The sequence below is a fragment of the Cygnus olor genome, chromosome 6, assembly GCF_009769625.2.
Source record: "Cygnus olor isolate bCygOlo1 chromosome 6, bCygOlo1.pri.v2, whole genome shotgun sequence".
Lineage (NCBI taxonomy): Eukaryota > Metazoa > Chordata > Aves > Anseriformes > Anatidae > Cygnus > Cygnus olor.
In genome coordinates, this window is record NC_049174.1 from 40,417,093 (window position 1) to 40,430,217 (window position 13,125).

Below are 13,125 nucleotides of genomic sequence, written 5' to 3' on the forward strand. Positions count from 1 at the left end.
ATTAATGATTAGTTTGGATGCCTTAATAACAAAAATTTTAAAAAGGAACTGACCCTACAGCCACAGACAATATGACGTTATTTCTTTTTGGAAGCTTTCACATTCCCAACATAAATAACATCTCACTATTTTGTTAAAATTCTGTTGTTAAAATAATGAAAAGCCTGATACCATAAGTAGCTTCATTTGGTAATGTTTATACAGGCACATTCTCACTTTTGGTAGAAGCATTTGCTATAACAGTATTTGACAATACCTGTACGTATAAAAACATATTAATTCATTGGCATACTGAGATATAACCCTTCACACACAATCTAAAACCACTGAGAGATAGCCAGAATCCATGAAGAAGCTAACTACACTATTCTGGTATGTACAGAAAGAGATACATCATTATTTGTTTTCACGGATCTAGTTAAAGGATGACCACATCACCACACTGGAGCAGCAGTTTCTGAATTTCTTACCAATATTGGCAAGCAGCTACATGTATGCACAGCTTAAATCAACATAGACAAATCTGGGATGTCCTGACAGCATGAACTGGCATGACAACAGAATTTACATTTTTCAATAATATACAGTGTGCTCTGTAGAACTAGATTTAAAACATTCACTTTGTAACAAGCAGACTTAACTTACTCAATAATTTAAAAACCAAAACTCGGTAATTCAAAACAAGAAGAGCTTAATCAGCAATCAGAAAGGTTACCTGCTGCTTCATTATCTTTATCTGCTCTTTTTGCTTTCTCTTTTCTTCAGCTGCCATAATAGCTATAAGAAAGGCAAAATAAATAAATAAATAAATTAGTATCAGCAGAAAATGATGAAAAGCATACAACTTCACGTCAACAGTTCTCAAACTAATCTTCCAGCACGCACAAGCTTTCACAAGTCTGATACTTGCCTTGCTGTTTTTTTTGCTTCTTTGGCAGCTCGAGCTTGTTCCTGCTTCTGGAGTTTTCTTAGTAGCTTTATTTGTGCTGCTTGTCTAGCTATTTCTGTTATAAAAAAGGAATTGAGTTCATAAAAACAGTGCTGTCCAACAATAAAGATATAGCTCACGTTTCCAGATGCTTGTTTGCGGTAAAAAATGGAGAAAACAGTCCATTTCTTGTGCACGTTTATCTTGAAAACATTCAACTACCAACTACTTTGGGGTATTTCCAATATACATATAAACACAGACACAAGCACAGATACATATTTTTATGTATATATAATATGTATGCATCAGAAAAACTGTGGATAGCTTCTACATTAAGAAATGTTTTATTTTTGGAGGAGAAATGTCTCCATAAAGTATGTGATAGTATCCCGCTAATAATGCTGCTTTGCTTAAAGCCAAATTTCGTCTTTCTTTTTAAAGCAGAATATATTTGTCTCAAAGTACCAGATCATCATTTCTTTCAGAAAGCATGAAATTACTCTTTTCCTTATTTGTTACTTCAAATAATCACCTAATCCTTCTTGAACAATGTAGTAGAAGCAGACTCAACTGGGACAGAGCATTCTTTAACCATGGCTACGTACAGACAGCTACCACTCTTTTGCTAATTAGTAACTTCCTGACTCGTTCTAATATTACAAGTGAAAACAGTATGAAATTTGGGTGAACTGTGCATGGACCCAATGATGTAGACAGTTATAGGAAGGATTTTTCTGGAGGCTAAATTCAGCTTGCTATTCAAAGTACTGAAGCCCAATACCTCCCTTACAGAATTCTTCAAAATAGTGCCAGCTTCATGTCCAACGACCAAGAGGCAGGCAGACACATGGAATGCCCATGTGTAGATCAGACAATGTTGTAGATAGTTAAGAACATTACAAATCGGTACACTACAACTGGGAAACCTTCAGGGCCAAGGGGAAACAATACATAAGAAGCAGCTAAACATGAACTACAACAGAACTAGAAGCTAGAAATTTAACTTCTCCTCTATGACCTAAATTCTAACTATGATCTATGGAAAAGCCAACAGATGCAGAAGACTATTGAGTCTAAACTGGGACGATCCATGAGGAGGATGTAGTTAATGTGCAGCATGTCTTTGAAAAAACAAAAAAACAAAAGCAAACAAACAAAAAAACCAGAAGGTTAAAATCTACCAAAAAACAGGCACAGCAAATCAGACCCACCTGCAATCCCATTCAACTGCTGTGTGCTTTATTAAGAAAAAAATTTGAGTACTTCTAAATCAAGGCAAGGAAAAAAAAAACAGGAAGAAGAGAAACTAGAATTCTTGGCATCAAATGATAATCTAGATGTAACAGACATCTCACATACACGTTACAATGTTCTTTAATAAGATATGGCATTGATGGGAATTACAGGAATATCAGTTGACCAGCCTTCTATGTAAAGTATAGCATCAAGACATATAACAAAAACATTAAAGGAAGAGACGCTTGTAATCCATTTGGTGGAACATCAAAAGAAGGTGTAAAAAGCAGTCTTCAAGTGTGCAATCTTAAAGTGAACAACCTCGAAGCAGTTAAAGAACAAAAACCCTTTACTTATCTAGGTAAATAAAGACTGCCACATTTCAAAAAGGAAAAAGGTAGTTCAATAGAAAAAAGACACATAGCTCTTCAGAAAAGGAGGCTGTCATAAGAAAACGGTGAGCACTTAACAATAATAATTTTGTTCAAATAAAAACATGACATTAAAATTAAGGAGGGTGTTCGAAGGGCTAGAAAAAAATTTGAAGAGCTCCTTGCATAGGGTGCCTGAACAGACAGTGAAAGATCTTTACACATATCAAAACAGGAAGCCAGAAATGCAGTCAGGGGGACCTAATGACAGAGGGAGTATAGTGACAGAACAAGGGTTAACAATTGTAAATTAAAAAAGGGTAGGTTTAAATTAGATGTAAATTCTTTACTATGAGGGTGGTGAGGCATTCTGGGAGGTTGCCCAGACAAGTTTTGGATGCCTCATCCCTGGAAGTGTTTAAGGCCAGGCTGGACGGTGCTCTGGGAGACGGGTTGGAACTTTAAGGTCCTTTCCAACCCAAACCACTCTGTGATTCTATTATTCTATGAAACAGGAAGAAAAAATGGCTTAGCAAAGAATATTAGTGAATTGTTTGTGCTAGTCTCTATGGCTGAAGATGTTGGGGATATTCCCCTACACAGTGTATCGTCTACAACAGGTCAGAAGAGCTAGATGAACTTGAGGTAAATATACAGTAAGATGCTAACTGCACACCAGGATTGGACAGAGTAAGCTGAGAAATCTGAAGCAACACTAACTTGGAACCAGAGAGGCACTGGTCTGGATGTTTATTGTATTAATAACAACAGCCACTTTTCACCTGTTAATAGGACTAGTGACTCCCATCAACAAAACAGGCTCTAGAGGAAGTCTTGTAACATGCTCATCTGCTATTTCCATTTTCTATTCCTCTTGAGCTTGAGAGGCTTCACTGAGTACATTGTAAAACACCATCTGTTGAGACAGTCAGCATGGCTTCTATAGAGGGAAATTCTTCCCAATTTCAGAATTTTACAAGCATGTCAGTAACAGGTTGATGAAGGGAATGTAATGGACAGAGCACGTTTGGAATTTCAAAAAATCTTTGACAAGATTCCAGGTCAAACATTTATTAATAAAACTAAGCAGTTATGTCACCAAAGAAAAGCTCCTTTACAGACTGAAAGCTCATTAAGTGGTTACAGGCAACAGGTAGGGATCATCAGTCACCTTTTGTCATAGAGAAAAGTTAATGGAGGATATCCTCAAGTATCAGTACAAGAACCACCTTTATTTAATATCTCTCTTCATCAATGACCTGTAAAGGGTACAGAAAAGTTAATCCCCAAATATGCAGATGATATTAAGCATTCTGGAAAATCCAAAGCTGTGCTGACACCAAGGGACTATGGAAGAGCCCTGCAAAGCAGTAGGTAAAGGCAGTAGAGAAGCTTCATCATAGAAAAATGTAAAGTAAAACATCTAGAAAAATACCAAAATCAGACACAAAAGAAGATAAAAGGGATGGAACAACTATGTTCTGAGAAAAGACTAAGAATACTTGGGCTCTTCAGTTTGGAGTGGACAAGATGAATGACAGAAAGAAACAAGGTTTGCAAAGTCAAAGGACACAAACTGGAGAACTGTTATTCTCCAAATCCCACAATCACAGAACTATGGAACACCACCAAAAACCCAAGATATTTTTTTTGAAAATTAGAAAAACTTCTTTATTGGTATTTATCAGACTCCAAAAACTTCTTGTTGCAGGAGGCTGTTAGAGCAAACATCAAGTTAAAAAGAGAGCGAAAAGGCTAATTCATGGGAAACAGTTTCATACACAGAAAACAAAAGATTCAAGAAAACTTGTATTAATATAACACTTCAGTATGCCAGGGTGCATTTATGAGGGAATAATTGGACCAAGAAGCAATCAGGCTTACATGCCTTCTCCCAACAGCATCTCCCATTGACACTGCTGGAGAAAGAGCTCTGTGCTAGATGAATCCCTGAAATGAGATACTAAGGCATTTCTTATATTCTCAGAAGAGGAACAAAAAGAAGCAAGATAGATTTGAACATACGTAACATCAAATACACATTCTGAATCTTATTTTATATGAGGACCATATGCTTCTGTCCATTTTACTAAATGCTCTAAATGTGGTGGGAAAACAGACATGGGAGAGTATTCTCTCCCCCCTTGCAGTGATCAATATGGGGAAAAGGAAGATACTAAATGAAGCAAAACATCTTATGATTAGTGACTGAGACTTATCTTTTCCCACTAAGAAAAGACTTCTTTGAATAATATCCTGTACCTCCACAATAAACAGCCTCTCAGCAAATGTTGTGGTGCTTCAGCAGTTGACACTTCACTTATAAATAGCTTCCCAATTCTCACACTGGGCAAAGCATGGTGGTGACCTTAACGCTCAGGTAGAACAGCTGCAAAACACCTAAAAATACTTTGGGTGTCCTGAGAGTTGTTTTCTCTCTGTCCTTCTGTCTAAAGCATTACCATCAAATCTCTTAAATGTTTTCACACAGAACAACACTCTGCAGACACAAACAAAAAGGATGCAAAGAACTGCACCAAGGAAATGTTCGACGCACACAAGGAAAACTTGCAAAATACTAGATAGATACCCCAAAATGTGTCTACAGTAAGCACATGAAAGAGTAGTTCTGAAGCCCAAGTTAAAACATTCCAGTTCCTGGAGGTAAGAATTTTTCATTAGCTCATTTTGGAAAATATGATACAGTTATGGACTAAAGAATTGAAATTCGAAGGTCACATGCCCGATGTTTATTTAAAATAAGGCCTTCATACCCTTGATATCTAGTAGTATTCCCTAACATTAAAGTGCTACTGTATACATTAGTACTGTGAACATGTGACAGTATTCAACGTTATGGGTCTTAAGATCTTGTCACTATCAATGATTTCACAAGAGCGTTTTTCCTGGAACAGCCAAAAGCTTCACAGAAACGCTAACTTCAATGGCTCTAAATTTCAGATGTGGTAGAAATAGCTCCAAAGTTTTATCCATCCAGATTGTTTGAATTTATATAGCATTGCCATTTTTTTAAAGCAACATTTTTTTTCATTTTTAATAAGGCAAAGGTGTGTTGTTTTTTTTTTTTTTGAAAAAAAGAGAAATCTACAAATGTAATTCCAAAAGTAGAAACAAACAAGCTGATTTAAGTAAAAAAGATCAACTTATGAAAAAGTGAAACAAAAAAGGGCCTTTCTAGTTTCAATTTTTTTTTCTTTTTTTTTTTTTAAATAAATCACTGCTCTCTACAATTTAAATCATAACATTGTTCTCTGCCTAGTGAGATCAATTCTCTTTCATTCAGTCAAACACATTGTAGAGGCTGAGGGAAAAATTAGATTCTAAAGAGGATGAAAAAGCTAATCAGTTTCAATTTCTTGTTCTCATGTTGTTTGAGCTGCTATCAGGGACCACAGAGATCTGATCAGTTTTGCCAATTTAAAGGAATATCAATAGCAGCAAAAATACTGTATGTCTGCTTTTTTAATTTATAGAACTAAATCTACGTAAACTACAGAATAAACTCTTAGACATACACCTGTGCACACATGCTTCTTTCCTTGAATCATACATATATTTACTGATCTTGAGACAGAAAAGGGCTTCAATAAAAACATTTGACAAAGTTCCAAAGTAAGATGTATGTTACTTCTCTTTAGAAAAACATTAATCCTCCATGTACATCAATACATGTCCTTGTTTGTGAAAGCAGTAATATATTTCTTACCTTGAGCCTGTAGCTTTCTTAAAAGCTTTGCATCAGTGTTGTCTAGAAATTCAGAGCTGCCAACGTTTGGAGGTCGGCCTTTGCGTCGTCTCATTCTTGATTCCTCTCTTGAATGCTGTCTGTCTGGATTTGGTGGTCGTCCTCTACGCCCCTCCATAGCCCTGATACGGGGAATGACCTCCTCTTCCTTCAGAAGACACCACTGAACGCCCTTTTGATTGACACATTTCACAAACAGGTATTATAAACGTAAATAAAAAAAAGAAAAATAAGACATTCGAGAACATGAACAGTGCGTGTGTTTTATATATATATTTACTAAAAACCTGTATGTACACAGATATATACGCAAATGAAATATATATATATATACATAACATACAAGAGTTGTGATGGACTATTTGTGTAGTACGTTTCAATGATGCACAGAAGCTATATATTGACAGCTTATCACTACAAAGCATTTGTTAACTGTACTAATATGCAAGATACTGAAGTCTATTCAGTGGCATACAGAGTTATTACAAAGCAACCATGCCACTAATCTTTTAGTTTTAATGATTTCAGACAAAACCACTTAATACTCAGCGCATTTTAAAGCAGAAACACAGATTTTTCCTTATCACGTAAACTAAAAAATAACTTCACTGCTTTCACAGAAACCACTGCTCAATGTAAATGAAAAAAAATGCCAAGTTATGGGTCACTGTCTTCCAACTGTTAGTATTTATAGTAACTCTGGCATACAGAAGCAGCAAATGCAGTGGTCTATTTTCAAATACTGCCTTTTTGGTGTTGTATATCTTGGTTTTGAAACAACTAAACTGAAAAGCCCCAGGCTCATTGCTCATTTTAATCTTGAAGTTTTGTTTAGTACAATTTAGTTCTTCACCCCTCCCACAGAAGGGAATTAATTTCTGTGCCAACTTGAATTGAAAGAAATGAGAAGTTTGTAGCTTTTTACAATATATGTTAACTAAAAGCTACAGAAACTATATTCTTTAAATAAACAAAGCAACACAGCAATGCATTGAAACCTTTCTTTCACTATTGTTACTATTTCTTAATGGAATCTCAAAAAGAAATAATAAAATACTTTGTTAGAAATAGCGGTCATTTAACTGACGACAAATTTACTGTTTCTACTGAACAGAACAGTAGCTTAGCCAATCTGATCCTGATTAAAGCTATTTCAAAATTGTAACATCTTAAACAATATTCACAATCATTTGAAAACAATGGGGAAAAAAATGGAAGCTAAGAATCCTTTAGACTTCTCCATAATTTGCCTTATAAATGTTCGTAAAGGATTTTGAAAATGCCTGCTAGATCAAGAATGAAAGTTGGTAACTTATAAAACCCATTAAATATATGTTCACAATAAATATATATTTGCATTACAAGTGTACCATAAAATACAGTGTTTGCTTGTTTTGTCATTTTATTATTAATTTTCTGCTCATTCTTCACAATTCATTAGAATGATTAATACAACATGCAATTCTTTTTAAAAAGGCATTTAAGTAAACATTCAGATCCCAAGAAGCTATCAGTATCTGCAATGATACCTTTTTTGAAGTCTGTACGACTCTCAATTAGGACCATCACAAGAGTACATCTCAGCTGCCAGACATTCCAAAGCACTATGGTATTATGTTCTTAAATACAAGCTGTTCAGAATCACGACCATATCTCTATATGTAGAATATATCATTGCTAAGGACTTTTTAATCCCAAATTAATTACCTCTACAATTTAAACAGAAGTCCATTCGTTTTCTATCTTTAAGAGTACTGTTTAAGCACACATGGTCATTTCACTGTCTAGTACGTAACTTAAAATTTATTACAGGTTTAGTTTGTATTGTTGAGCAAGGTAAGCTGGATTTCATACCACACTTATTTATATAACCCTCCAACCTATGAAATCATCTCATAAATTTTGTGTCCGATAAATAAATAAATAAATCAAGGAACATAAGGAGAAGCAGCCATGGCTCAAGTGGTACCTTAAGTCCTGCAATGGAGATTTCTCTTGGTCTCTACTTTATTTTCTATGGTCAATGATACTAATGATAACAAATGTGCAGAATTCTATCTGCAAAAGTAAGACAGATCTCTACAAGGCTGCTAGTACCACAGAGACTATGGATGCATATTACAGTTGCCTAATTCTCCCAGAAGAGAAACTAGAGGCCATTATATGAAGCTCACAGGAGAATGGTTCAATAAGCAGTAAGAGCTGGCATTTCAAGAAATGGGAATAAGACTACTTTACGTGTTGTCAAAAGACACTGTGGATACGGTAAGTTTCCACAAGTTAAATACTACACAAAAACAGTCTAAAAATAGATCCACTGAGAAACACTAAATAGAAAAAATACAACAGGTTCAGGACATCCCCACAGCTTAAAATACCTGGATACTGGGATAACTGGAGGAGTTATCCTACAGGTTTGCTGCCCTAGGCATCCACTGATAGCTACTGCTAAAGACAAAACACACAACACAAAGGACTCTTGTTCTGAATCAGTTTGGCTGTTCTTATAAATTTATATTGCGCTTATAGAGGAACAAAATAAATATGACAAACTTCATATTATTGGTTTTCAGTTATCTATTTTTTTTATTAACAAAAACACTGCAAGTTGATGAATATCACTCAAACACATAAATCTTTGATAAAATTCGTGGTGCTGGGGGAGGGGCACAGTGTGGGGCACATGCAGGCACACACAATATTCTCTGCCTTCATGTTGCATTAGGGGAGGAGAATTTTATACCAGCATAAATGCACATTTATTCACTGTCAAGTGTTGATTTCTGCCAGTCAAGAATCTGGTGATAATCTGTCCAACCCCTGAAGTATGTTTCTATCTTTCATGAACCATTACCAAAGGCTGTCTGAGAAAGCTGCCTTGTTGACAATCTAGCTGGTGTTTTGATTTGGTTTTTTTATTATTCTCTAAACAACTGCAGAATCTGATTGTTGCATTTAAGCTTGCAGTTACCACCAACTTTTGTGAAGGGTTCACTATTAGTGTAGCTCAAATGTCATGGAAGGACAAACCTTGTGATAACAGAAGGCAGAAAGACGACCTTTCAACCAAAATTTTATTTCTTATTACCCATTTTTTAATGTGACAAAATAAATGCTACTTTGAATTCGCTTGATATTCTTCTAAGAAAATATACTTGAAGAATCTACGTTCTCATACATCTCACTACTGTGAAGTTTCCACTACAATCAAGTTAATAACTTATATAAAACTTGTATTTTACAATTTACAGTAATATTAGCCATGTACTACACTATACTTAGTATGTTAGTTTATTAAAGCAGTTCTGGAGTTAGAACATACAAAAACAGAAAAAGAAGAAACAAATACAATTTCCAAGTCTGCACATAAGTGCTCCTCCAGCTGCATGCACCAAGGGCAAGCACTCTACACCGAACTTGAACAACATGGTCAAACCAGTATGATGATGTCTGTAAAAATAGGCGTTAATTGACCATCTATATTTTGGGCTCAGACAGCTTTCAAAAATCTGACCCAGAACACATTTCTATCAAAAGAACAAACAACCGGATATTCTTTGAATTCTCTATATGCCAAAGGAGAAAAAAAAAATGGGGCATGTGCCCCAACATAGGAGATACAGTGGCTTCAGCATAAGCTAAGCCTCACTGCACAACCATTAGGAGGAACACTGAAGTGCTATTATGGTGAAATGTTGTGCTTTATTGTTGAAACTAAACAAAACAAGAATACAGTTTCTCCCCTTCAGGTATCTATGATCTGTTGCAATACTCTACTGTGCTCAGCAGATTTGCACAGGCCTAGCAACTGTGACAGACAGAAGAGCCGCTGGCCTCTGGAAAACACAGCCTACAATAACCCTTCTGGCCTCAAGCTACCTCAAATGGTACAAGATAGGTATGCACAGAAGTAGAACCAAGTCCAAAGCCTGTAAACCAAAATAATGAACAAAATCATGGGCACCTTAGAAGAAGCAGACATCATCATTAATTTCAATTTAGATTTGTCAGACAAAGCGAAGAACAAAGCTTTCCAAATTAAAATATGGAATTCAGAATAGGAAAACATTTTAAAGTTTAGTTTCAAGCAAAGGAAACAATTACTTTACAAACATATACAACAACTGCTTTTAAAGTTGGCTGTTCTACATAGCTTTTTTTTTTTTTTTTTTGCCTGTGATAAACATTTTAGACTTCTAAATATTTATTCACAGAATAAAAAAATTAACAGACTAAGTAAATAATAGTAAGCTTAAGAACTGGCTTAAAAGTGGCAAACCTCATGCCTTAGAAGATACATTGCATTTGTTCTGAACAGCATCATAGTAAGAAACTCTTGTGAAAGTCTCTAATGTACATACGTGTTACATGACACTAAAGAGATAAGAATTAAGATATCTGTAAGCATTTTTTCCTTTCCTTTCCTGTTCATGCGTTCAGCTGCCCTTCTAGGCAAGCATTCAGACTCGAAGAAAAAATAAATATTTCCCACCTTTATGCAAAATCCTACGGGGAAAAATGTGCATGTCATGTTTACTATTACCCACCAGGCTAATCCCAAGTTTTCTCTAACTACATAATAACCCTACAAAGGTTATCAATTGTGTTACAACTAGTACATGGCAGAGGATTATCGAAGGATAAACCACATCCTACAGGAACCTAACAACCCCACAACAATCCATATGTAAAACTAATCCTCCTCAGTCTTGTCTGATATATGTAAGGGACAGAAATAAACGTCTTATCTCCCTGTTCTGCATTCAGATCACTAGCAGGTTGATCAACATTCAAAAAAATAAGTACAGCAGAATGCTTATTCACATGCAGTGGTTAGAAGTGCTGAGACATATTTAAGGTTTAACTAAAAGTGTATACTTCTAGTTGAGAAAAAATAGTTAGTCTAGAATACAGTCTTACATCAACTACATTGCTATCTTTCTCATTTCTCTAAAAATACACACATACCTTCTGACTTTATTACAGATTTAGAGTGAAAGCTTCAAAAACAAAGATGCAAAAAGGAAAAGGTTAGGTTTTTTTCATCCTCTACTTCAATTTCTTCTTAAGAACTAATTTAAAATACTTACTGATAGTTACATGTGCTTACTTTTCTTAAATTCGTTTTTTAATTATTCTTTAAAAATAATATCAGTTTAAAAATGCAGTGTAGCCGTCAAATACATCAGCTTCTTAAAATTCTTACACTGCTTCCAATAGAAATTGTTTCCAAGGAGAGGGGGGGAAAATGAGAGAACTATACCAAAAAAATCAGTGTTATCTTGCTGTTATCAGAGGACCTAACTGCACTTCAAAAAGCTAATGTGAACTACTAGAAGACAACTAGATAAGTTTCTGACTATAAGACAATGGAGTCCTATAGTTCACTAAAACACCCTCTATACTTCAGGCCACATGTATATATATATCCTATATTTAACTGGTGTTGTAACTTAAATTTATTTTTGTTATGAAAATAACTGAGCACCAGATACATCTAAGAAAACTTCAAAACAAAAAGTTTTTCACCTAAGCGTAAAAATGAACATTCTGGTTTCCATGACCTCACCTCCAAAAACTAAGAAGTAAAAATTCCACTGTGTCATATACACAATGAATCAAACTGTTTAAACTTTCTGGGCTGGAGCCAAATACATTGCTCACGATCTTAGAGGCTGGAAAAGTGGGCTGGAAGAAACTTCGTGGAGTTCAGAAGGAAGTGCAAAGTCCTGCATGTAGGGAGGAAAAGGACCTGGGGGTCTCGGTAGACACCAAGTCGAACATGAGCCAATAACGTGCCCTTGCCACAAAGAAGGCTAACAGTATCCTGGGCTGCACTAGGCAAAGCACTGCCAGCAGGCCAAGGGAAGTGATCCTTCCCCTCTGCTCAGCACTGGTGAGGCCACGTCAGGCCACTGCTGTGTCCAGTTCTGGCCTTCCCAGTACAAGAGAGGCATGCATATACTTGAAGAGACTAAAACAAATGGCAATGTAGATGAAGGGACTGGAACATCTCTACTATGGGAGAAAGACTGAAAGAGCTGGGAGTCTTCATCCTGGAGAAGGGAAGGCTCAGGGGACATCCTACTGATACCTGTAAATACCAGAAGAGAGGCTGAAAAGACGACAGACAGACTCTTTTCAGGGGTGCTCAGTGATAGGACCAGAGGCAGTGGACAGAGTATGAAATACAGGAGGTTCCATCTGAACGTCAGGAAAGACTTTTTTACAGTGAGGGTGACTAAGCATTGCAACAGGTTGCCAAATGAGGTTGTGGAATCTCCCTCCTTGGATATATTCAAACGCTGTTTGGACATAAACAAGTAGTTTGGACCAGGTGACCTCCCAGAGTTCCTTCCAACTTAGCCATTCTGTGATTCTATGGTGGATACTCTTGCTGTTATTCATTAATCAAAGACAGTAAGACACAAACTTAGGGGCACAGCTCAGTACTGCTCCAAAATACAGCCCTCCATCTACTACATGAATGCAGCATTCATATCCATATTACTCCAACTGATAAGGACCCATGCCCTCTCCATCTCTCCATCACTACACACACATCACTCTAAAACACAGCAGTATAAAGCCTCTAGGTCATGTAACTATATTTCCACTTTTGAGAAACTTTAAACGTTCCTCTAGAGCCTACTATTTCAGGGTCCACTTCTGCCAGATATGCTGCTCTGTTGAAGCAGTTGCACAGTCACCGCACAACTGCACTGATCTGAATAACCCGAAGTATCAGGTTATTTGTGCCCCATGACAAAGAAACACTGGCACCATCAGAAGCAGGTAACCCCTGTATTTTTGGCTTGCTA

The 13,125-nt window shown here is 36.2% G+C and overlaps 1 protein-coding gene across 1 annotated transcript in view; it reads right to left on the reverse strand.

Annotated features, from left to right (window-relative positions):
* The window catches only part of BAZ2B (bromodomain adjacent to zinc finger domain 2B), a 144,135-nt gene that overhangs the window by 29,801 nt on the left and 101,209 nt on the right, over positions 1-13,125 (reverse strand). Inside the window, exons 12-14 of the mRNA XM_040562594.1 lie at positions 6,266-6,476; positions 914-1,004; positions 716-779 (exon numbers count right to left, since the gene is read on the reverse strand). Of these exons, the coding sequence (XP_040418528.1) occupies positions 716-779; positions 914-1,004; positions 6,266-6,476 (366 nt within the window). The remainder of the gene's footprint in view (positions 1-715; positions 780-913; positions 1,005-6,265; positions 6,477-13,125) is intronic.